Consider the following 24,532-nt stretch of genomic DNA (forward strand, 5'->3'; position numbering starts at 1 on the left):
TTCGGAGGCAAAGGGGGTTTTGTATCCCCTTCAAAAGGATTTCTGCCAGTGCTAGTTCAGCAAAGCAAAACTGCCTCAAGCCCTTGCAAAAAAGTTAACTCTCTTGTAGTTGGCAGTAGCCCCCAGATTTCTGGGAAGCTTCGCAGCCTGCATGTCCTTTTGACCAGTTTTCTCTTGGGATGCTCTATGGAAAAAAAAAAACAAACCACCCAACCTTTTGCCTAGGGCAACTTCTCTCTCCTTGATGGGGAGAAAGTAAGAATGTGAGAGGATCTCCGGCTCGTGATGGTGCATTCAGGCAACGGACCCAATCAGAAGAGCAAATTGCCCACCCCCAGACCAATGTTCCTAGTCTATTGAAAACAGCAGTAGAGCTTATGCTTTTGCGCAGTGGAAAATATGAAGCCTGGCTTCATATGTGCATATGGCTTCATATGAGTTTGTCCCCTGTGTTCATATACCCTAACACTGTGACTACAGCTTCCCCCTGCCAGCATATCTCCCTTTCCCTGCAATACCTTCCCTGTCCTGCTATGTCACCAACTTGCCAGCTTCCCCTCATGGAGTGGTGATGACCTGCTGTAGCCTAGAGTATGGGTGTACAGAGTGACTGGCCAGCAGGTGCAAGAAATCACACTAGAACATCCCCCTTAGGCAGTACTAATTTGTATTTCCCTTTTCTATTCAGCAGCCAACTTTCTTATAAAACGTACTTACGTCAGATTTTTGTCTCTTGAATGGAGATAAAATGCCCCCAGGTTAAAAAATATTTGGGGAGAAAATAGGACATGGATACCAGTGTGGGATATGCTCATTTCCATAGGAAACTAAAACACCAGAGAGAGGTACAATGAGCCTCATCGTTGTTTTCAGTACCAAACATTGACATTAAATTAAGCAGAACTTGAAGATTTAAGGCCTAGTAAATTACTACTGCCAACTATAAAGGCAATATTACCTTGTGGATAGAGCACTGGAATAGGGCTCAGAAGAGCAGAGTTATACTCTGCTTTGCCATGGATTTACTGAATTAATTTGGGCAAATGTTATCTTCACATGTGTATAAATACAGGTCAATCTTCCACTTTTCTTGTATCTGTATAAGAAATGCAAAAATCAAGCAGCATATAGTCTAGGGGCCACAAAGACAACATTTTTCCAAGAAACAGCCTTACTGTAACTTCTTGGCAACCACAGGCAGTACAAACTGAGTCAGGAGGAATGATCTCAGCCTTTTCATATATCTGCATTGTTCCCCTCCACCACAGCTTTGTAGAGTAAGAATAAGAGACATTCAAATGCAATTTATGGAAACTTAAGCAAATACAAATTGGAGTAGCTCCTTGGTGTTACCAGCATATTCGATAGCTTGTGATAAATCATAACTGAGGTATCTGCTTTCCAATGCATTAACACTAAAGCAGAGGTTGGGTAGTGTTATTCTAACCCAAGCAATGCGTCCACTTTTAAGGGAAGTGGTTGAAATGTCCAGATACCAGCTTAATTTGTCCTAGAGTTATAATGCAGTATATTACAAACATACTGTGAATTCTGAAAATTCCTGACAGAACGAAAAATATACCTAGAAACTCACTGTCAGTGTCTTCAATCCATCATGGAGAATTCATCTTCTCATTACAGTCTGCCACAAATTTAGCTGCATGGGTACTGCCTGCAACCTAGCTGGTCAATTATTTTCCTCTACTTCTACACCAGAAGAATGCAGGACCCAAGCCATTTTGTTTTCAAAGTGCTTACAAGCTTTTGGTTAAGTGTACCTAAAGTCCATCAACATGCAAGGCCCTGCTTGTCCTCTCCACTTTGATCATTGAGCAAATACCTTTGTTTCCTGCATGATTAACAATGTTAAATGAATATATTTGCGCAGCAGCTAGCAAGAGAAACATTTTGGTTACCCATCTTTGTTGCTCTAGATTGGACCTGAAGGCCAAAGAAAAGCTTTTGCCCCATTTCAGCCCTTTAAGGGATGCTTTGTTATGCAAAGTTGCTCTTATCTCACTTTTAGGAAGTCTCTTGGGACATAATACAGAGAAGGCAGAGTGAAAGGTAACTGGAACTGTTCATTAGAACACATTCTTTTGTTAATCAAGAAAGATCAGAAAAATAGCTGGAGGGACAGCAGGTGAATAGACGACACTGAACCATACACCGTCAAAAATTGTTCAAAAGGGCTGAGCTGTTCAACAATCCAACTATAGTTGGTTACCTTGTTCTGCCAGTGTAAAGGAGCCTCAGATGTGGATATGGATCCCTGAAGAGCTTTGATCTTCTCATCAAGAAGTAACTAAGAGGAGACTCTGAACTGGCCCTGGTCCCAGCATTAGAGGCTGAGCAAGAATATTACCATTTGCAAGTCTTGCAACAGTAACTAAGCACCAGACTCATTGGCCAGAGCCTCATTGTGCTACTTATCAGCCATAACCACAAAAAGACTTCCTGGCTTATAGAATTGTAATCTCCTATCTTCTGATTCACAGACCCTGTATCAGACTGAAGGAAGCAGAACATTAACCAGAGCAGTGCAAGAGCTGGACAGCCTCAGCTTATAGAACCTACGGGTGCTACGTTCCTCCTGACTCATTCAATTCCTCCAGGGATATTCCCCCCCAGACTGTTCAAGGGAAACAATCTACTATTTCATGACCAGTTTGGTTTCAAGAAGACTTCAAACTAAGAGATTACTTTTTGCAAACTTTCTCTATTCCTCTATCCGTCAGATAAAATTTATGAAATCAAACTTCCTTGATACTCTCAAGGTGACTTCCAAGGTCTCCTCTTCAGAAAGAAAACGAGCTTTACCATTCTTGCTGTCTACACGGTAGGGAAGGTGCAGCAGCAGCTTCCTGTAAAAGAGGACACAGTGAATTTCAATGTCTCAGACTGAGTGAGCAATTGAGATGGCATTGCAAGTTACTCTTGCAATTTGCCAACCAGTATACCAAGGAATGTTCTTTCAGTGTATTTTGTTCTCATGACAGGTTGTGGGGTTCCTGCAATGCCTGCTGCAGAGCTATACAGGCCCTGAAGTATTTCCAATGCTATTCCTTTCTTTTGGCTGTGGCTATGACAACAGTTTCCAATGATGGATTGTAGGCTCTCTCCACTGTTCTTGCTTTTGCAGAGTGCTGCATTTTAAATAAGAGGAAGGAGGAGCTGCATTGATAATGCTCTCCTGGTGGTAAAAAACTGAATAATGCCTAAAGCCTGAACATATCTTCAGGAGTTTGTCTTCTCTAGTAAAAAGAAATAAGTGGTGCAGCCTGATTAGAGATTCTGGCCAGTCCAGTTTCACAAAGGTTATGTCTACACTCCAAAGCACAGTTCAAGTATGAGAATAGACTTACAGTTATGAAGTTGCTGGGATTTTAACCTACATTGAAGATTAATTCAGTGATCCCCTACCTGTGGCTCAGGCATATACTACACAAAGAAAGGCTGGATCTTGGACTCAGGAATTATTCCACAGTCCCTCGGTATGTTAGACATACAGGTTTTCCTGGAATGGCTGACAAGCCTTCTGGTTTATCTCCTCATGAGGATGTCTCAGTCTGGACCCATTCAACTCTTCCCATTGATGACAGTACAAACTTATTTGCTCATGAAGAGTCTGGACTCTTTCCCCTCTTATCCCAGGCTTATATATTAACAATATGAATGATGGGCCAGTCTTGGACCTCCACTCTACTGACAGTGCAAACAGAATCAAGGACACTTTAGAATCAAGAGATCTGCCCAGCCAAACTCTACAAAGCCCAACAAGACAACATGGGAGCGTGGATGGCAGTTAGTTTAATCTGGGGTTTAAGTCATGCTGATTCTTTTTCAGGCCTTTTCAGCTGTCTGAAAGCCATGGCTGAAAGAGGTACAGTTAAAACACCTTTGCACCCCACCTACTGAAGGCAACCATTTGCTAGAATTTGGAGAAGTCCCTAAAATCAGCTTGGCTTAGAATCAGCCCCAGGTCTACAGAGTTGAAAACAGTTCCTTTGAGCCCTCCTACACATCTGTGAGAGTACAGTGTTTTTTGGTATGTAGAACTTGAAATCTTGTTTGTTTCTTTCATACTGAGAAGACTTGCACTTATATTTGTGAAAGCAGCACTGGCTCAGGCTGTACCCAAGCAACCATTACATTTACGGCAAACTTTTTATTTGCTAGGCTTGTGACTAGAGACAGCTGGATGCTAAGAAGATAACGGCAGATATGAGTCACCAAAAAGACAGAATTGCAAAAGAAAAAGGATGCTGAGGATTTCCTACATCTGCAGTATTGCATTAAGCTACCTCTTTTACTACCTATAGGTTCCGCAAGTCATTAGCTGAACAATTATTCCTCCTGATTTTCCAGTTTCTAGAAAGCTAGCACTTCCAAACACTCTTCCACTCCTGTTGCATCTTTGGGTTAAATCCAAGCAGGGGGTAACCAACTCAGCCTGGTTTTGTCTGTGAGAAAGGTGGCTTTTCTATAGTTAGTCCACTAGGGACAGAACTTATTTAGGCCTTAATCCATGGCCTGCACCTTGAATTTATTTGCAGGAAGCTATTAGCATATGAATCTTCCCACATCCCATTCAATGCAGCAAGTCAGCCCAGAGAGGATTAAGCTTTCTTATGAAAGCACTCTATTGTGAAGAAGGACTTAAAGCAAAACAGACATGGGCATTATCTGGAAATCTCAGGCAGGGCAATTGCACACTGAGGGAAATATGGAGGAAGACTGAGAAATCTGAGAGTATATCAATCAGTTTATTATCTTTGTAGGTTTGAAATAGCCCTATAAAAAAGAACTCAAAGGAAATCTCTTTAGGGAAACCTTGTAACGTTTCCATCTCTTCATCCATGCCTGGATATGTCCACAGTTTGGCTTTCAACTTCTGAAAATGTATCTGCACATTTTTGACCATCTTCAGTTATATATTTGTACAAGTTAGTATTTAGAAAGCAAACTCCCCAGAAGTCCTTCAAGACCATGTACAAAATGTCTGGCAGTTCTTTGCCAGACATTTTGGGCCCTTGAAGCCTTGCTATTTAAGTAGCCAAAATCTGTCTTAAAGCTATTTTTGCTAGAACAGTATCACAGATTCAAAGCTAGCACACTATACACCTATGGATGGACTATGGTTGGTTTTGTCTATACCTATTTCTCATGTGCAATTAATAATCCAATCTTCATGTTTAGGTTTGCTTTCCACACAGCATTCAGTTGAAGGCTTGGTTAAACCTCCTTTCAAACAAGATATTAACTGTACTTCTATCAATTGTGTTTCACTTACTTTTTGGTAGTTCGAAGGTCAAGAACCCTGTCCTGGATATCTAATGTGATGTCTGAGTATTTTGTCTCTGGCAGCTTGATTTTAATCTGAAATGATAGGCAGAGGTAAAGCTGTGATTAGATATGTAGCCCTACAAGCCATAAAAGATCTCATTTTCATGAATATTTTGATTTAGTGTCAAAGAGCAACATTCTGAGTAGGTAATTTGTATCAGAGAAAATATGACAGTGATAATCATTGCTTTCAATAGCTTAGTGATGTGTATTCATATATCCTATTTTCTTCAAAATCCTGAGCTGATAATATACTTGACAGGTATTCTACATCCAGCAAAACCCCCTGGCTTTGTGTATTCCAAGGACAGCTTGCTTCAAGAAAAATTGCACAGCAGTTCTACCTGTCCTGAAGTTCAGAGGAGGTCTTTGATCATATAATAACAGGACAGGATCTGATACCTGTAACTTTAAAGACTGTCAGTATTGTAGCATTCTGCTAACTCGCATACCTTGTAATAAATGCAGGCAGATTAAAAACATCTCCTTCCCAGCCCCCCTCCCCTCCAAAATTGTGTCCAAGATGAAACTTCATCTTAGAGCTACTTTTTACTTCCCTCAAGTCTGTATATGGCACATGTATTTACACAGATTCTCTTGAGTACATTAGGTCCTTGAGGAGACACACGAGTTCCTCAGGTTAGTAAGTGTAAATATCATCTACAAATGGTTGAAGAACTACACTAAAATCCTACAGGAGGCCAAAGGCAGCAATACAGCTTGGTGTTTACATTCTGTCCCTCAAGAAGATGGCAAGATTGAAAAGAGCAGAGAAAGAGCACAAAGAAGGGATGGGAGATACAGGTTCAGCTCACCACCATATCTTCACAGCAGGCTGTGGAGGGGTCTTTCCTGCTCATCCCAAAGAAGACGTCCTCTGTTCCCACACACTGTTTGAATAAAATCTGATACCTGAGAAAGAGAAGTAGTTGCCTAATAATACTGGAGAAGGGACAGGAGACTAAAGGAGATTGTATTTCTCAGAGGACCGTAAATATTCTCATCACATTGTCTCTCCTCCTCTTCAGTCTCCCTTCAAGTCTTCAGCCCATCTGCACTGGCTTTCTGTTCAGAGCCATGACTGAGTTAGCTAGAAGACAGGTGAAGATCATTCACTCCACCTTCCAAGGCACTCACTTTGCTGCCTCTACTTCACTAACCAGCCTTTGCAGGATCAGGTAATGTATGCTAAGTGAATATGATACTTATCAACTAGTCAAGCACCACAAACTCTTGGGAAACAGATTTGAAAAGGATGCTGTCGCAATTACATGTGATGTGTTCTGTTCTGTCATTCAACATATTCTTGCAGCCTGAGCATAGCACACTTTTGTCAAATTTTAATTCTTTTGCATTCGCCCAACATTTATTTTCTACCCCTCCACATCTACAAAGTGTAGAATCACGTACTCCCTTGCTCTTGATACTTAATGAATGAGGAAATTAAAACTAAAGATTGTATTTAGAACATACATTACTCCTACTAAATTGAGCAAAATAAGTGGAACGAGTGACTTCTCTAAGCTGTTGGAAAGAGCATATGGGAAGTCTTTTTCACATCTCCAATGTTCATATGCATATGTAATAATTCCTAAGTCAATGAGAAATCTGTCTAATAGCTCTGGATGCACCTCTCTAGCCATCTGTTTTCCTTTTGGGCCATTTTCCTTGATTCAATTTGATGAACTGTTACAAAGACTCATACTCTCTTTTCATCTGTGCAACTCAGGTCATAATTGCTTGAGGCTAGAGAAACAGTGCATTTTACACAGCATGGAGGGGAAGGGTCAAAAAATGGCATAAGAAAAGCTTCTGTTGTGCCCACAATACAAAGAGAGCATGTTCTATACGTCACAGGTGATGGTTTCAAGAACAACTGTATGTGAGTCTATAGGTGAATGCCAAATAATTTTCAGAAATGCTGATTCTAAGTTCAGGTGGGTTTCAGTCCCATGCTTAGATCAGGAAATTGAACACCTAATGGCATGACTTACATGCAGAGAAAAATGAGGATTCTGGGTTACAAACTAGTGTACAATATGCAGCTTCATGGGCTTCAGTCCGTCTGCTCCAGCATTTAGCACTCCAGGATTTGGCATTAGAGCACAATGATGAGAAATGCAAAGGGTGCTTTGTGGATTGACCCTGAAGGCTTTCTGACCTCTACGAACTACAACTAATATGCCTGACTATCTATTTCAAGAACATTTTTGTTATTGTTTTTTTATGAGCAAGGGAAAAGACTGGTTTTAGGCTGTCCCTTGACAGACTAAGACTGAATGACAAGATTTAAAAGTTCAAAACTGCCTGCATATAGCCTTCCTTCCTGTAGTACTATTTGTCTCTAAAGAGCTTAATTCTTTGAAATGCAAATATAAGTTGGAATACTTTATGAATTTATGAGTATGAAAAATGAATGCATCCCAGCTGCAGTGGGAAAAGACAGGTATTTCACACAAATGGCTAGTAAATTGTTTTGCTGGCCTACTTCCCCTCCTAATCTCACTTTATACAAGTATCTGACACCGCAAGTAATCTTATAATGGGAAAAAACAACTCTACATTTCTGTTATGAGATCAGATTTCCAAGGGAGAGGTTAAAATCACTCCTCATGTGTTGCTTTAGATGCAACACTGATATCCTTCCTTTCTCCTTCCATGACACAAGCTTTTCAGATGGCTGGTTCACTCAAATGCAGTAGATGCTGTTTAACTCACATTTCCATTAATGCTATCTAAAGCCCATGCAGGCAGTCTCAGCTCACTTACTCTGGCTGTTCTCTAGGGTCCCAGGTATCATCAAATTCAGATCCTTCTGGGACCTCCTCTGTATTCCAAATAGTTTTCCTGTTTTCAGATTTCACTTGAAAAGTACCTGTAAGTGACAAGAAAAATCACACTGTCATATTTTGGAATGTCTCTATTCCTCTAGGTTTGCTGAAAACTTAAGATTTTTCTAGGCTTTAGAAAAATCTTTGTATTAAAAGCATTCTAGTTAATGATTACTTCACCTCAGTATCTTATGAATGAGAATTTGCAGGGGGAGGATGTTTTCTCTTCCCTTCCCTTAAACCTCCTTTAGCCGCTAACCTCTACGTCAAGGAAACCCTCCTTTCAGGCATAAAATATCTAGCACTTCAAAATGGGTAAAGTGTTGAAGTATGAAATATTTCTCTTCCCCAAGCCCCCTGACATGAGATTTTTAAGTGAGCAGAGTAATTTACAAAAGGACCTCCTCCTCACATAGAAATCCAGTTCTTCCCATTAATTATTGAGCACAGCCCAGACAAGGTACTGAAGACACATGAAAGTTCAGGGGCAGAATACTGTGGTTTATGCCTGTCCTACATGGAAAAATATATTTTCTAGTAAGCTGGTAAATCTCCACTTGAAGGTTTTTATAGTAGAATCTCTGGTTATTGTTGGAATCCCAAGCAAAAATACTCTGTTATATTTGCCACAGTTCCTTTCCTGCAACACTCTTCCTGGTCCTTGCTGACCTTTCTTATGGCTCATAACTAAGCTGCCCAATAATGTGACAGTATTAGCTCCAGGAAGAACTTTACATTAACTTTGCCAAGACTAAACTTGTCTTCCTTTCTTTCCTGAGTACAATCCAAGGTGTTGACAAAAATTTAGGAACCCTCAACATATTTGTTTTCATTGTCTGAGAGTCTGCCTTTCTATATGATGCCAGAACACCTGGAGTTAGGTAAAGCACGTAATTGTCCAGGGTTTCCAGGCAAAGAACTAGGTGCAGGAAGGAGAATAACTGAAAATTGTGTCTTGGTCTGTTGAGGGCAGCACTGAACAAAGCTTCTATTTCTTCCCATGTGTGGTCTAAATATGGTTGTGAAACTTTCTGGGGGGAATATGGTATGACTGCGTTTCACAGTACAGTTCATAGCTCTTCCTCCTCATAGGCATAGGCTCAGTTCCATGCAGTTTACTCCATGAAGATCCTTTCAGTTGAGTACTTAGAAGTCCATCCTCCTTGTTTGCTCTAAATGAACATTAACAATTCTGTGAGAGTACTTATATGGAGCCTTTTGCTACTCAGTTATGATTCCCCTCAGCCCATGACCAGGCTGTGCTCTGTACTCTGTTTATCATTGCCACTTGAGGCTGCTGTGCTCTGGAGTTACCCTTTCTGTTTCTCTTTGTATATTTTGCAGTTAAGCTTTCAGGAAAAGAAGAATTTTACAGTGTAATTGTAAAAATGTAATGCTATTTCCCTCTCAAAGGTCAGTGACCACTCTCTTATTGAAGCAAACCCCATCAGTGGTAACTTACTGCAGCTGTTATAGTCTGCTAACATGGGACTGAATGCTAAAACATACAAACACTCCTCCTTACCAGTGGTCTCTTTCTTTACTGGTCCAATACTACCAGGTGTCATGGTGCTAACAGAACAGTGTGGCTGCAAAAAAGGCAAATGGAACTTCAATTAATTTTCATAGAGCCCAGCTCAGTAACAACAATAATGTCAATAAATATGTTATCGGAGGTCAAACAAATCCCTGGTAGAATCAAAAAAATATTATCCCACAATTTCATGACCAAACCACTGAACATTCTCTCTTCTTCACTCTCACCCAGCAGAAAGTGACCTTGACATACTGGGTTTAAGCAGGACTCCCAGAAGCACAGTACTACAGACAGATGTGCTTTTTGAGTATTAGTTTCCATGGCATTTTGGCAAAATTTCCATGCTTTGCCTGCCATGAAAATATTGCAGGAAACCAAGGGTGCTATGTGAAAATGCCATCACAGCATTTGGATTCCTTTTGACAGTAGAGATCATATGAGGCAACAACATTTTCCTCTAATTATGCATCAATTTAGTGCTAACAGGCCAATGTGAGGCATTTCTATATATATGAAGATTCCTTGGCTTGATAAAAGTGCCTCATATGCACAGAACATTAAATTAAATCAAAATAAAGATTTCAATTTACCCAGATTGACTCAGACTTAATTGACTTCCCTTGTGGCAATTTTCCATTTCTGTCTCTGAAGTGTCATTCATTTTATTAATAAGATGTAAACAAATTTTTTAAAAATCAGGATGTTTACTGCAAAGATGTACAGCAATAACGCTAGTTTTAAAAGGCAGGCATTAAACAGCTGAAGGGTAGTTAGAGTGTGAAGGACCACATCTACCACCTACTGAAAGGAAATTTCAAGGGATATGCACCCCTTTTATCCCAAATATTACTACCATTGCCACTACTAGTGCACAACTGCTGGGTCAACCAGCTGGCTCTTTGTTGAGGAGTGATTTGCAGGAACACTGAGTCATTTGCCATTTTTGTTATCCATGTCATAACGTGACTTGCTCAAAATCCTAAGAGACTTGGCAAAGTTTTGAGCCATCACAGAGGCCTTCTACATTGTGATTGTTGGCACCTGTGGCCCTCCTGGGATATTTCTCCCCGGCACACATGCGTGCCTAGATAAAAGCAGCAGTTGCATATTGCAGGAACAATGTACATTTTCCAAAAGCTGTGATTTTCATCTAGTCCTGAGATGAATTGATATAGAAGAATGGAAAGATATTTCTCTCATTAATCATTCAGATCATTCACCTTCGAATTATTACTCACCCTTCCCTATTCTACAATCACCAACATATCTATTGTACTTCAGTGATCAATTATCTCTATAGTTCTTCAATGCCTGACACGCAGAATTAGTACACTCAGTTGCCTCTAGATATTATAGTCTTTACTCAGAAGTTGAGCAGCAACTTTTTTCCCTTCATATGAAGTATTAAGCTGTAATTGCCTTCAACTCTGGCAGACTTCAGAGAAAAGTAGGGAGACATGTAAAGTATGTAAAGCTCTTTCAACTACATGTTCTCATTTCCTCCAGGCTGAAAAATTAAATCTCCTTCCCATTTTGTGGTCACAATCTCTCCTTGTTTTCCTGGGGCATCTTCCTTACTCTCTTTTAGTGTAACAAGAGCTTGTTACCCTAAAAGTATCTTCTAGCTGTTTCAGTCAGTCCAAAACCTTCTAAGTTTTTCATTCTGTTTTTACTCACTCTGGGAAAAGAGAGATTTGCTTCTCCTCCGTTAACAAGGTTAGGCTATGGTACAACATGTAAAAGAAGCAGCATTTCTTATGAAAGACTCACCACACGTTCATCATCATCATCATCTTCTTGAGCATCATGAAGCAGTTTGGCAAGGAACTGCAGAGAAGAGCCTGAGGAAACACTATCCATATCAATACCCACTGATCACCTATGCAGAAAAAACAAATGACAGATGAAGAAAGAATGTGTTCTGTACTATGTGTAGAGCACAGTTTTCCTGCTGTGTATTCTGGAAGGACAAAGTTTAGGCAAGCTCTCACATGTGTAATGTCAAACCATATATAAAGGAAAATAATCAAGCTTTCTTCTCTATGTGCAGATTTATACACTCTTTTGCTCCACAGGCATTAGTTGCAATTACAGCTCAAGCCTTAGCGTGACTATTAGCTCTAGTAGACCCCATGTCAACATGAAATTGCAGCTACTACAGCCTTGGTGAGGGAAGCAAGACACCTTGGATGAGAGCTGGCACTGAGGGGCCAGGCAGAAGCCTTCACGCAGGTTCTCTGCTGACCTGCCTTGCTCCAAGCAAGCTTAGGACAGCCCCAGCTCCAGGCCCAAGCTGAGGGCGAACGGAAACACACGCCAGGGGAACGCGCCCTCACGACGGCCGCGCTTTGCTTTCAGGCTGGACAGCGGCTGCCGATCCCGCGGTGCGGGCAGCGGGGCAGGCCACTCTCCCACAGACGCACCAGGCGCGGCCCGGCCCGGTTCAGCACAGCACAGCACAGCACAGCACAGCACAGCGGCCCGCCCCGTGGGCGGCCAGGTCTCCAGCGGCAGCGAGCAGCCGCTCCGGCTCGCCCAAGCGCCCCGGTGCCGCCGCACGGCCTACAGCCGCCACCGGCCGCGTCCCTCGTCACCACAGCGACGAGGCGCCGCTGCCCCTCCTCGCCTCTTGTAGCCTCGCGAGCCAATCCGACCGGGCCGCCCACGAGCGGCGGCGGGACTAGCCAATAGATGTTGAGGGCGGGAAGCCCCGGCCGGTGGTTGGGAGGCGGGGGAGAGGGGCGGGTGCAGAGTGGCCGTAGCGTGCGTCATCCGTGCGCGCGGCGCCTGGTGGCTGTGGGTGGCGCGGCGCCGTGCGGTGGGGTGGCCGGTTGGCGGGTGGGCTGTGGGAGCTGGGCCGCCCTCGCCCCCTCCCCGGCCCGGGCCTGGGCCTGGGCCTCCTGACGGTGGCGGTCCCTCTTCGCGCAGGCCGCAGCCGCCATGAACCAGTTCAGCCTCGGGTCGGGTGCGGCGGGAGGCGGCTTCACTTTCGGCACGCCGAAGACGGCCTCCACAACGGCCACGACCGGCTTCTCCTTCTCCACGCCTGCCGCCTCGGCGGGCTTCAGCTTCGGGAGCGCGGCCCAGACGCCTGCCAGCAGCCAGCCCGCCGGGCTCTTCTCCTTCAGCACGCCGGGCACTGCCGCGCAGCCTGCCAGCTTCAGCTTCGGGACGCCGGCCACGGCCACGGTCACCGCGGCTCCGGCAGCAAACGTGTTCCCGCTGGGGTGAGAGGCCCGGGGGTCGGCCGGTCCGGGGTGGGGGTGCTGGCTTTGCCGAGGGGCCCTGGCCGCTGGGGAGTATGCGTGGATGATGTCCTCCTCGTTGCTTTGGAAGTGCTTTGCAAGGAATTCTCAAGGGAGCAAACCTGTTGCTCTTGTGCCTTAGAATTCCCACTGCACTATAGCACGTTCGGAAAAGCGTTCAGTGGGACCTGTTATTTATCAGTGCTGACTTTTTCAGATGGGTGTTAAGCTGTGGTATAAGCTGTTCCACACTTCAGTCTGTAATTGGGGTATTGATGCTTGCATGAAGAAATGATAAGACTTTGCGTCCGAGCATAGAACGTCTTGTCATTGTTGATCCCGAAACTGAGGTGCCCAGAATGTTTCTTCAGCCAAGTGGGACCGTTCTGTCCTTAGGAAGGGCTGTGAGCTTTGAGGCGATTCTTCAGAACTGCTGTTGTCGAAGCTCGCCAGATGGGGGCAGTGGGAAGGGAGCTCGAATGGGGACTAGCAGTAAAAGTTAGTTGAAAGAAATAGTCTCATGTAGAGGAAGCGCAAAGGATGCTGAGGAGCTGAGAGAATAAGCAGCTTCACTTGCACTGCCATAAATGTCTTCTGGTGCCTGCATGGGTGGAGGAAATTAAGGGGGAGTCGGTGTAAAGAGACTTAATAGAGGATTGCAGATGATGGGAGTTGCGATACAGTCTTTGTCAAAACTGAAACATAAACCAGGTCAAGCGCACATCTTTTTGAAAGGTGGTTTCTGCTGCCAGCAAGTGGTCTGTAAGAAAGCCGACTTGGTACTTGACTGGATGTACATCTCAAACCGAGTGGCTTCTTTTCTTTTCTTCTCTAGAGCAAATGCACCAAAACTAAACTTTGGAGGCAGCACTGCAACTCAAGCTACTGGAATCACAGGGGGCTTTGGATTTGGTAGCTCTGTGCCAACCAGCGTGCCCTCAAGTCAAGCAGCAGCCCCTTCTGGCTTTGTGTTTGGATCTGCTGGCGCCACCGCCACCTCCACCACCACCGCTCAGTCTGGGGCAACTGGAGGGTTTACTTTTTCCGGTGGTACCACAACTCAGGCCGGAACAGCCAGCTTCAGCATCGGCACTGCAGCTCCGCAAGCAGCGCCCACAGGATTGACCTTTGGAACAGCACCTGCAGCTGCTGCCACCACTGCTGCCACCTTAGGAGCTGCAACCCAGTCAACAACCCCCTTCAGTCTTGGGGGGCAGTCCGCAGGTGAGTGCCTGGGCTTGACGTGGCAGCTGTAGTCAGGAAGCCTGTCAGCACGGAGGGCAGCTGGGGGTGGTATGGAGGTTCTGCAGCCTTCTGCTTCTGCTGGTGTGAAATGAAGCGAGTGGCTGGAATCAGTGGTTTTTCTGATGTACTTATCCAGGGTCTTCAGTGATGAGTAACAATTGCTATTTAGCCTTTGGATCTGGAGAGTGAGGCTGAAATAATTTTGCCAGTGTGTGTAGAAGTGCCAGCTGCATTTGAGACGCTTTTAAAATGTTTTTGGTGGGTTTGCTGGTTCAGAGGGAAAGGGCTCGGAGTGGTGGGGAGGGGGCGTTGCAGGATGCGCCTGGCCCACGGTGCCAAACCACTGTTTACCTTCCCAGTGGCAGGAACCTGCCCACTCCTTCAGGGTCCAGCAGAAGTTCAGTTTGCAGCTTTTGATTAACGTGCTGGTGACAGTGCAGGCCTAGGAGGGAAGGTCATCAGCTCTGGGGTGAGGGTGATGTTCATCTGTGTTAGAATCATTCTTGAAAGTCTTTGCAGGTAACGAGCTTGTTAGCCCTAGTTCATTTCCTGGATAACGCAGAGTATTTGTTACATTGAATGTTAATGTTTTTCTTACACTCTTACTGCTTCTAACTTGACTATTGCTGTGATCAGCGGAAACTACAGTGTCTCAGTAGTAAAAGGTTCGTCTTTCCCCTTTATTTATGCTACTTGTTCCAGTTCTAAACTTTGGGTCATTGCCTTCAACAGCAGGCACTAGTGCACCCACGGCAACGCTGACCGCTAGTACCAGCCAGGGACCCGCTCTGTCCTTTGGAACGAAACTTGGAGGTAGGAAGTGATTTTAGGAAATAATTAGTCAAGGCTTTGTGAATCTGCTGTCATTCTGGGAATATTTTCTAAACTGGAGTCTGGAAATGGGCTAGAAGTGTTTGTTACTGTGAATTTGCAACGTCATCAGTAATCTGTGGTGGTTCATACAGCCGTTGAACTTAGTATCCTGTATTTTTTGTTGCATCCCACGTGCCACATTCTGTTCTGTACTTGTTTCTGGAGCATAGCGGAAGGGAGCCACAGGTTTAAAGGGTATGTTGGAAAAGAGATAGAGTTGAGGTAGAATAAGAGGAAAAATAGTTTAAAATTCTTGCATCCATAAAAAACTGGTGTAGTTAGGGAAATTTGTATCGCATTCTCAGCGTGATTGTACAAGATCTAAGCTTTTTCTGTTTGTAGTAACATCCACAGCTGCTACGACTGCCACTACCACCACAACCGCCGTTCTTGGTTCAACGGGGCCTACGTTGTTTGCATCTATAGTGAGTTCTTCAGCACCGACATCGTCTACCACTACGGGCCTCTCACGTAAGTCACAATCTACAGATTTTATCCGTTGGGGGAATAAATGAGCAGCATGGTTGGTGCTACCTGTCAGTAGTGGAGCTGCAGGTGCTGGGGTAATACGGGAGAATTGAAAAGGCCAGCTCTTCTCGCTGTTTGCCACCTTCCCTCTTTGTGATTTCTGGCAAACTTTCTTCAGTGGTGAGGCACGGAGGGTTTTGTTCAAACCAAAGCACACTTTGGATTCGGAGTGGGCAAGCAGCACAGGGCAGTTTTAGCTGTATGTGAATTTTTTTGTTTCTCTGTCTGGGTAGTATCGCCACAACTGAGCTTTCTAGTGCTGTTTGAGCTGCTGTCTTCCAGACCCCAGCGCCGTGGGTCTGGTTATGTCTGCCTTTGACTCTTGCATTAGGTGTTCACACTTCTTTAAGAACAGTGGCCTGTGGCAGTGGAGATGCAGTGTGCTAAAAACAAGTATTCACACAGCTGTATGTTTGCAGGTTCCTCTGGTAATAACTGGCAAGTTTCGTCTTGCAAAATTATTTTTATGGCAGGAAGTAGTGTCTGTTTTCTGATGGCTTTAAGACAGTAGCCCAGGTTCGAAGACAGTCCTAACAGCTTGCTTTCTCAGCCTGCAATGAGATGTTAATGCTTCAGTTTCCTTTGGTTATGGAGACTAGCTACAGTAAACGTCAATGTTTACCAGCATTAATACAACTATTCCATACATAATGCTGTCTTACACCTACCTCTGAAAATTTAGGCAGCTGCTTCCAAGGACCTTTAGAAGTTTTATGTTGAAGCCACAGTGATTACTTTTATCTCATCAGCTGCAATTTGTAGATGCCATATATACCAGCCTAACAACTTGTATTTTTAGTAGCTCTACAATGCTTGCATTGCTACTGTAGTTCCAAAGCTGACCTTAATCTTAGTGTTTAAGGATGCTTTTAAGGTAATGGGCATTCTCTGTTTATCAGGATTGTCTGAAACCTTGTTCTTAGATGGTAATAGGTGGGTTGTTTCCAGGCAACTGAGACGTGACCAGCGTGTTTCCTGTAGTATGTGCAATTGCTGAGTCTATTGCTTTAGCAAGTAGACTCATGCAGAGATTGCATTTCCTGCCTGCCAGTGTCCAGTACCCTTTGCTTATGTTAGCATTTGATAGCAGCTGAATGTTAGGTAATTCAAAATAGGTAAAGAGAAGTGACAGTAGCTTGGCACCTGGGTTGACAAAGTTTCCTGGAAGAATTGCAGAGCATTCTGGCTATTTTATAGCTTCAGCCTACCTTTTTTCATGTTGTGTCTGGATCATCCTTCACCTAAACAGCGATGCTGGTTACTACAAATAAAGACGAGGTGGAGATGGGTGAGCAGGCAGGGCAGAGCTTTTCAAAGGGGCACTATATTTAATGGGTTACGCAAACTCTTAATGTTGTCTTCTGTTTACAGTTGGTGCCCCTTCCACTGGGACAGCCAGTCTTGGAACGCTTGGGTTTGGATTAAAAGTTCCTGGAACAACAGCTGCCGCAACAAGCACTGCCACTAGTAAGAACTAGTTGCTGAAAGTAGCTGAAGAGAAAGGAAGCCTGACTTCAGGGCTCTGTAGTAGCGTAAAGGGCCATGCTGGTGTAGCAGCACAGCAGTTCTAATTTCTAATGCCCTCCAGTAACTGAAAATAACACAGTATTTCTTTCTCTGATCCTCCTTTTCCATCTCCCCAAATGCACAGTTACTTACGACTTCTGAGAGCCTGTCCACAGCAAAGGGACTTTGGGTGAAGGAAGGCCTGTAGGCTTTGACGTTCTAGTCTGGAGCAAGTGAAGTAAACAGATTAGCTGCCCCTTCTCTAGCCTGCCTGTGTAGGTGCAGAATTGCACTAAGAGGTGAGGGAGAGGTGTCCCGATAGGGGAAGGAAGAGGCCAAAGACTTGTGGGGAGCGTTAGGGAGAGATGTTTTATGTTTCGGTTCTACCCCATTAATCTGTTTGTTCCATATTACAAGTTTCAAAGTGTAGGATTTCATTAACTTTTCTTCCCCAAAAATGCAGAGATAAGTGCTGTATTTAAGTGGAATTTGCTGCTGCACAGTGTTGGGATTCAGGCCTGAACATCCTTTTCTGGATGCAGTTACCGGTCTGTTTTCAGTGTAATAGCATGGATGCCGCTCAGCTCTTAAGGTCTTTCTAAAGCTTGTTTCTGGAGTGACTGTGAAGAATTTGAGCTCAGTGCCTAGAAGTGCTGTATGACTGGCTGACAGTACCATCTGATAGATGCTCTTAGCTTTGTGAAAACATAGAAATCTCATCTCCTGCAAAGATGCAGGAGAGGAACTGGGTGTGCTGGTAGTTATTAGGTCTCGTATTAAAACATGAGGAGGTGGAGAGGGGTGTGGGCTAATGCTGTGTTTCTTTGAATAATGCCCAGGTTAAGTGCAGGCTGCCAGCTCCTCACTTTACCAGAACTACGAGTCAGGCATTTACAGTCCACTACTTTTGTGTCAAGATGTGCTTCATTGTCTTCTTGAGAGACGTGGGATTTGCTTTTTGTTAAAGGGACCTATTTGAACTCGTACAGCACTGCGCTTAGAAGTGTATATTGGACCTGTTCTCGATTTGTTAGATAGCAGATGTGTCCTCTTCTGTTGCTTGACTTGAATCTCTTCTTTCAGGCACTACTTCTGCTTCTGGCTTTGCTTCGAATCTTAAGCCATTAACTACGACTGGTGCCATTGGCACTGGGACTTCTACAGCTGCCATAACCACAACAACAACAACCACCACCACGAGGTGAGTATTTAGTTATAACTGACTGTTTCCCGATTGGGGCAAGAGGCAGTATTAATGCAGGTATCTGGTGGAGGAAGGGGAAGTGAGTGTTGTCACGTTTATATTTTGGTTTTTGATCTTGTGTGCTGTACTGTCTCGCACTTCCTCTCAGTGCGCCTGCAGTGATGACTTATGCCCAGCTGGAGAGTTTGATAAACAAGTGGAGTCTGGAACTGGAAGACCAAGAGAAACACTTTCTCCATCAAGCTACACAAGTTAATGCCTGGGATCGGACGCTGATAGAGAATGGAGAGAAGGTAGGATGACATCCAGTGTAACCTGATTTTGCTTGCTTAGATCCTTAAAGGCCTTAAGTGTTACAGATGCAGTAAGCCATCTAGTGGGACTTCCTACTTGTAAAAAAAATGGCTGTGAATTACATCTGGGTGCTTTTGAAAGACTCGCTGTATGTTCTGGTCTTTAGGCACCGAAGCTTGGAAATCTCTTCTGTGAGCTTACACTATGATAACAAGTTATCTTAGGGTGGAGCTTTCAAAGCCAAACCTCCATTATTCAATTTTTGGTCTGTAAATCTTTATGTAACTGTTTGTTGTTTCTAGTAGACATTTGAATGGTGCTGGCTTTCTCAGTTCAGTTCCATCACTCTTCTTTTGTGAGTTGACTTTTGAGTTTTTGTAGTATAATTAAATGTCTTCTGTTTCCAGATTACTTCATTACACAGGGAAGTAGAGAAAGTGAAGCTTGATCAGAAGAGGTACGAAACTATGAATGCTTGAGATGATTTTGTTTCTTTTTTGCATCGTCTTGCATTGCGGTATGGTAGATCTAGAACGTATATAGCATCTAAGTGGAGTAGCTAAAATTTTCTCTTTTCAGACTGGATCAGGAACTAGACTTCATTCTGTCACAGCAGAAAGAGCTTGAAGACTTGTTGACCCCTCTGGAGGAGTCTGTGAAGGAACAGAGTGGGACTATCTACTTGCAGCATGCAGATGAAGAACGGGAGAGGACGTAAGACAAAAATCTGCTTTGAACATGTGATGAGCAGGTTAATGTGGTGGTGATCAATCAGCAAGATGTAGAGTTGGGATGCATGACTTGCACTGACTGCATACATTGAACTATCAACGGCCTTTGTCAAATATGTAATCCTGTTTACGCATGACAACTTAGATTTTACACGTTAGAAACAGGGGAATTGCAACTGGAAGCCCATGAATCAGCATGAAAAGCTCTTTGCATGTTGGTCTAAAAGCTGTCTGGGGAAAGGTTACTAATTTTGGCATAATCTCTGAAAATTAATGATTATTTAGTGTTAGAAGTGATGGGAGCAGAATGCACTATGTGTGGCTCAGGCATCCTTGTAAGCCTCAAGCGTTGAATCGTAGCAGGGTAATTAAAAGAAGTGTTTGTCTGGTTCAAGAGATATGAATCTTGAAGAATCTGGACTAGCTGGTTCCATCAGTTCTGACAAAACCTTCCAGAAAGCCCTCCACACTATTGCTTGTCTGTCTCCACATATCTATCAAGAGAGAAAAAGGGTAGGAGTTGCTTCATCTGTGATATAATGCCTCTCATGATGCGGTTTCCACGTATCTGCCAGCCTTGGTTGAAAGGCGTGGAAGCTAATTCTGACTGCCTGAAGTTGGTGTGACTGGGAGCAGGTCTTCTGAAGTTCGCTTTAAGTATTCTGACCTTGGTTCCCATCCGTTTTTGCAGCTATAAACTGGCTGAAAACATAGATGCTCAGTTGAAGCGTATGGCACAAGATCTGAAGGACATCACTGAGCACTTGAATACCTCAAGAGGCCCAGCAGACACAAGTGACCCGGTAAATCCAAGCTTTATTTTTTTGTATGTTGGTAAAGAGGCAAAGGATATTTAAATAGCTCTAACTCTTCATTTGTCCACTTGTGGATACTCTGCTGCTGGTAGTTTCAACCTTGGAAGGGTATTTTGTTTTGTCCTTGGGTTGGTTCTCTTCTGGTGAAACTTGCATTATAACACAGCACAAGCCAGCCTGACTGACTGACAGCCCGTACTTACTCTGCAGTTATGTTAATAGTTTTCAAAGTATCTTGTTCTGGTGTGAACTCTGGTTATTTGCTTGTTGTCTCATTTTTGCCTAGATTACAACTTGTTTCAGAGGCATTTCTTAACGTTGATCCTGTTACGTGCTGCACTGCTTGCATCAGTCTTGTGGCAAATCTAAATTTTGTTCAGAATGCCCTCAGTAGCTACTTTTTCCTTGTACTGCTTTTGTATCCTAGTGAAAACAAGATTGGAATTACCAGCTCTTTCTGATACGTATTAAATTGATCTTGATACTCCTTGTGGCTTTTCTGAGAAGCTTTTTTTTTTTTTTTTTCCCAGTAAAAATTTCCTTTCAGTATTGCAGGCTGAGTTTTTTCTCATTCCTTTTTACTTTTGCCACCTCAAGCCTAAAGTGATTAATGTTGTGGTGGTTCCTAGGTCTGAATTGGAATAAGCCTAAGCCACAGGCTTATAGTTTAAATCGGTCTGTTTTCTTGATGGTAAAGAGGAGCAAAGCAACACGGTTGCTGCACAGACTTCCCTGGGAAAGTGGCTGCTAAGTTAGTGGAGCTGTACGTATGAGAAATTTGATTGCATCATGTTCCAAAGGCAGGGACAGGCAGGCTGTCTCTTACTGCTCTTAGTTTTTATGTAGTGTAACAAATGACTTGCACCTTCTCTTTGTGCTCAGCTTCAGCAGATCTGTAAAATTTTGAATGCGCACATGGATTCATTGCAGTGGATTGAGCAGAACTCAGGTGAGAGTCGTCTTGCAGCTTTTTGGGAGTGTAAATAGAAAGCATGTAGCATGTGTGCAAGTGTTTCTTGAACATAAATGAATTTCCTGAAGATCCCTGAGTAATCTTCTCCTTTTCCTCCTCCTCACCTTCAATGACACAGTCCCTCCTGTGCTTGAATTCTCCCGCTGTGCATTAAAGGCCTCTGCTGAGAAGTAATTCCTGGCAACTGCTAATGTTTTACCAAAAAGCACTGTTTGAAATGCATCAGTGCAAAGCAGAGGACTTGAAAACCTTATGCTTTGTTCTGTCTAACTAAGGTTAAATATTTCAACTTCTAAGATGTTGTGGGGTTTTCCTTTGGAAATAGGACAATTGGTGAGGGGTGGGGTGTGTGTGTTTAATGTGAAAGCAGGCATACTACTATGCACGTTTAAATAGTAGTATTGGCTGAGGTCAGGTCTTAATTTGGCTTTTTCTTCCAGAACTTATATGCTAACTTCCACATTCCAAACGTGCCTTTATCAGGAAATCCGGTGCAGCTCCTGTGGCATCAGAATTCTGACTTTACAGAATGTCTGTGAAAATAGCAACGTGTTTCCTTTAAATTATCCCAGAAAGGAGACCCATTTTTTCCTCTGTCATTCAGTACCAAAGAAATTGTCTTATCAGTTAATAACAACAGTTCATCTTCAGCTCACGTTCAAGCAAGAAAGAAGCAATAAGCCTAAGAAGCTGCAGTTTTTTTAAAAAAGGTTAATGTATTTCTGTTTCTGTGGGGTTCTTAGCAAGGAGAAGAATCCCTGTTACTGTGTGCACTTAAGTGGTACGGTGGAAAAGCGATGCAATTTTGAAGTAAGCCTGCAAGTAGCCCTTGCCATTAGTAAATTGAGTAGGCCTGGGAAGGACACATTCCTTAACATTCTTTCTGTATGAGAAAAATATTTCACACACACACACACACAGACACCCCCCCACACCCCCCAAAGCAGAACTAAGACGTTTGTGCTGTAGGACATAAACTAAGACATTTATGCCACGGACTGACATAATACCGTAGCCAGGTTGAATAGCTTCTGATAAGCTTTCATGGAATGAAATTAGAAATTGCTTTAGCTTGTGCCAAGATTTTTTGTATATTGTGATGCCTGCTGCTTTTAAAGTTGATGACCGATCAGTGGCTTACGTATTTCGAAATCAGTGATCTACAAATAACAGATGATCTGTGTCGCAGCTGCAAGTGCTCTGCCACAGCTCTTCTGTGTGCGATTGCGCTGTCTTTTCTGTATGTACAGGTAAAAGCTTGTTATGGCTGTGTGATATCCTGCAAGAAAATATGTATATATTTCCAACAGATTGTGTGGTTTGCCTGTAATTTGCATAATTCAAAGCGAGTTTAGCAGGCGGTGGGTAGGGGAAGGTGGTTTATTGCTGGTTTATTCCACTGGGACTTCAATTGCTTTTCCCCCAGCTGCAGACCAGCTTGCAGTTCTGATCAGGGAGGGTTTGCTCTGCTCTCTGATGGAGTTCCCTGAAACTGCAACAAACTGGCATGACAAACAGTGTCAACATGTCCCAGGACTCTTCCAATTCTGCCTGCCAGTCCGTGAATGCCTCAGAATTCTTTTTAGACAACCTTCTTCGCCTTGGAGGGTTAGCAGTGCTTTGTGTTGTGTTTTCCTCCTCCTTGGTGCACTGTCCAATCTGAGTGCCTGTCAAAATTAAGATGTTTTTCTCTCTTCTTCTGCAGGCTAAACTGTGCAGGGTTGTGTTTTACGGTTATTGTAAGATTAATGACTTGTTTCTCCCACAGCCGTGTTGCAGAGAAAGGTAGAAGAGGTGACAAAGGTTTGCGAGAGCCGCCGCAAGGAGCAAGAGCGCAGTTTTCGGATCACGTTTGATTGAAAGACTCAAAATTTAAAGGATTAACCTAAAATCTCCACAGAAAACAGAGGTGGTTGGGGACGTAGGTCTCATTGTGATCTGGGTTTGTTTCTTTTCTTGCAATAAAATTTGTTGTTTGTTCCAAAGCCAGTCTTTGCAGCATCTGACTGGAATTCACCCACGCCAGTCTGAGGGACTGCATGAAGTTTGTGCTGAAAGTATGTGCTCTTCGTCTCTGTTCTTTGTGACTGCGTGCAGACTGGTGAGATACACAAATGCTGCCCTCGAGGGATTTAAGCAGTATGTGACTCCGCGGCTGAGCTCTCCAGTACTTAAATGTGACTTGAATATATTCCACTGGGACTTCATAAGCTTTTATTCAGGTCTGTACAGAGATGGTTTAATGAAGAGCTGTCCTCAGAAGGAGCTGCAGCTGTGTGAGAGACTCGGATTCCTCATATTGCTAGCTGGAGTTTGTGTTTAAACTAGGTATGCTTCCACTTGTGAAAGTGGGCCTTGTTTTCTGTACTTTTGTCAGTGAACTGCTTTTGTGCTGGTACCTGTAAGCAGTTTCTACGCAATTAAAAATTATGAGATGTGCCAGTAGAAAAATGGTACTTGTGTGGTGATTTGGTGTAGTGTAGCTTGTTCAGTCGCAAGGGTGCAGGAAAGAATGTGGTCAACAAGTCTGCTGCGAAGACTTTTTAAGAGACATAGTCATATCACTGCTTTTTGATGAAGTGTGATTATAACGCCCATTCCAATGTATCTTTACTAACAGAGGGAAGTGAACGATCATGTATTTAGCAGAACTGCCCTGGTACCCAATTCTCCTTGGCACTTGATGCTTCTATTCTGCAAACTGCTGAAGGGGTGCAAGTAATGGGTAACGGGCTTTACTTCATATTTACCTTCCTCTCCCTGCACGCCCTCTGCCTTGTCTTATATGTTGTCCCCTGGAAAAAAGGGAAGGGCCTGCTTCGCAGAGTAATTTACTGACTTCAGTGTGAGTTAAAATGTGTGAGTTGCTCGTTAACTTGGGTTCGGGCAGAGGCCTTCACGCAGGTTCTCTGCTGACCTGCCTTGCTCCAAGCAGGCTTAGGACAGCCCCAGCTCCAGGCCCAAGCTGAGGGCGAACGGAAACACACGCCAGGGGAACGCGCCCTCACGACGGCCGCGCTTTGCTTTCAGGCTGGACAGCGGCTGCCGATCCCGCGGTGCGGGCAGCGGGGCAGGCCACTCTCCCACAGACGCACCAGGCGCGGCCCGGCCCGGTTCAGCACAGCACAGCGGCCCGCCCCGTGGGCGGCCAGGTCTCCAGCGGCAGCGAGCAGCCGCTCCGGCTCGCCCAAGCGCCCCGGTGCCGCCGCACGGCCTACAGCCGCCACCGGCCGCGTCCCTCGTCACCACAGCGACGAGGCGCCGCTGCCCCTCCTCGCCTCTTGTAGCCTCGCGAGCCAATCCGACCGGGCCGCCCACGAGCGGCGGCGGGACTAGCCAATAGATGTTGAGGGCGGGAAGCCCCGGCCGGTGGTTGGGAGGCGGGGGAGAGGGGCGGGTGCAGA

The 24,532-nt window shown here is 44.1% G+C and overlaps 2 protein-coding genes across 6 annotated transcripts; one reads left to right on the forward strand and one right to left on the reverse strand.

The window, feature by feature from the left end:
* Positions 1-1,053: 1,053 nt before the first annotated feature.
* DNAAF6 (dynein axonemal assembly factor 6) lies at positions 1,054-24,431 on the reverse strand. 2 transcript variants are annotated; one of them, XM_075512968.1, is made up of 7 exons: positions 24,224-24,431; positions 11,485-11,593; positions 9,703-9,766; positions 8,116-8,221; positions 6,162-6,258; positions 5,294-5,379; positions 1,054-2,864 (listed from the first exon to the last, which is right to left on the reverse strand). In XM_075512968.1, exons 2-7 carry the CDS (start codon positions 11,572-11,574, stop codon positions 2,735-2,737), a joined length of 573 nt encoding a protein of 190 aa, XP_075369083.1. In that variant the 5' UTR covers positions 11,575-11,593; positions 24,224-24,431; the 3' UTR covers positions 1,054-2,734. The 2 variants fall into 2 exon arrangements, with proteins under 2 accessions (XP_075369083.1, XP_075369084.1); XM_075512969.1 differs by lacking the exon at positions 24,224-24,431 and adding an exon at positions 12,138-12,162.
* On the forward strand, positions 12,556-23,587 carry LOC142415018 (nuclear pore glycoprotein p62-like). 4 transcript variants are annotated; one of them, XM_075512941.1, is made up of 12 exons: positions 12,556-12,941; positions 13,795-14,183; positions 14,907-15,017; positions 15,420-15,548; positions 16,977-17,072; positions 18,195-18,312; positions 18,464-18,608; positions 19,017-19,066; positions 19,189-19,323; positions 20,032-20,143; positions 21,038-21,104; positions 22,897-23,586. In XM_075512941.1, exons 1-12 carry the CDS (start codon positions 12,655-12,657, stop codon positions 22,986-22,988), a joined length of 1,731 nt encoding a protein of 576 aa, XP_075369056.1. In that variant the 5' UTR covers positions 12,556-12,654; the 3' UTR covers positions 22,989-23,586. The 4 variants fall into 4 exon arrangements, with proteins under 4 accessions (XP_075369056.1, XP_075369057.1, XP_075369058.1 ...); XM_075512942.1 differs by having other exon boundaries at positions 14,937-15,017; XM_075512943.1 differs by lacking the exon at positions 16,977-17,072 and having other exon boundaries at positions 22,897-23,587.
* Positions 24,432-24,532: the final 101 nt, after the last annotated feature.

The sequence above is a fragment of the Mycteria americana genome, chromosome 10 (genome assembly GCF_035582795.1).
Source record: "Mycteria americana isolate JAX WOST 10 ecotype Jacksonville Zoo and Gardens chromosome 10, USCA_MyAme_1.0, whole genome shotgun sequence".
NCBI lineage: Eukaryota > Metazoa > Chordata > Aves > Ciconiiformes > Ciconiidae > Mycteria > Mycteria americana.

Excerpts from the sequence above, each read along its gene's own strand:
- LOC142415018 (XM_075512941.1), top strand. The coding sequence starts at position 12,655 with ATGAACCAGTTCAGCCTCGGGTCGGGTGCGGCGGGAGGCGGCTTCACT. Across the intron at positions 12,942-13,794 it reads GCAAACGTGTTCCCGCTGGG|AGCAAATGCACCAAAACTAA; the intron begins GTGAGAGGCCCG and ends TTTCTTCTCTAG. Across the intron at positions 20,144-21,037 it reads CAGCAGACACAAGTGACCCG|CTTCAGCAGATCTGTAAAAT; the intron begins GTAAATCCAAGC and ends CTTTGTGCTCAG.
- DNAAF6 (XM_075512968.1), bottom strand. The coding sequence starts at position 11,574 with ATGGATAGTGTTTCCTCAGGCTCTTCTCTGCAGTTCCTTGCCAAACTG. Across the intron at positions 9,767-11,484 it reads ATGATGATGATGAACGTGTG|CCACACTGTTCTGTTAGCAC; the intron begins GTGAGTCTTTCA and ends CCTTTTTTGCAG. Across the intron at positions 5,380-6,161 it reads CCTGCTGTGAAGATATGGTG|ATTAAAATCAAGCTGCCAGA; the intron begins GTGAGCTGAACC and ends CTATCATTTCAG.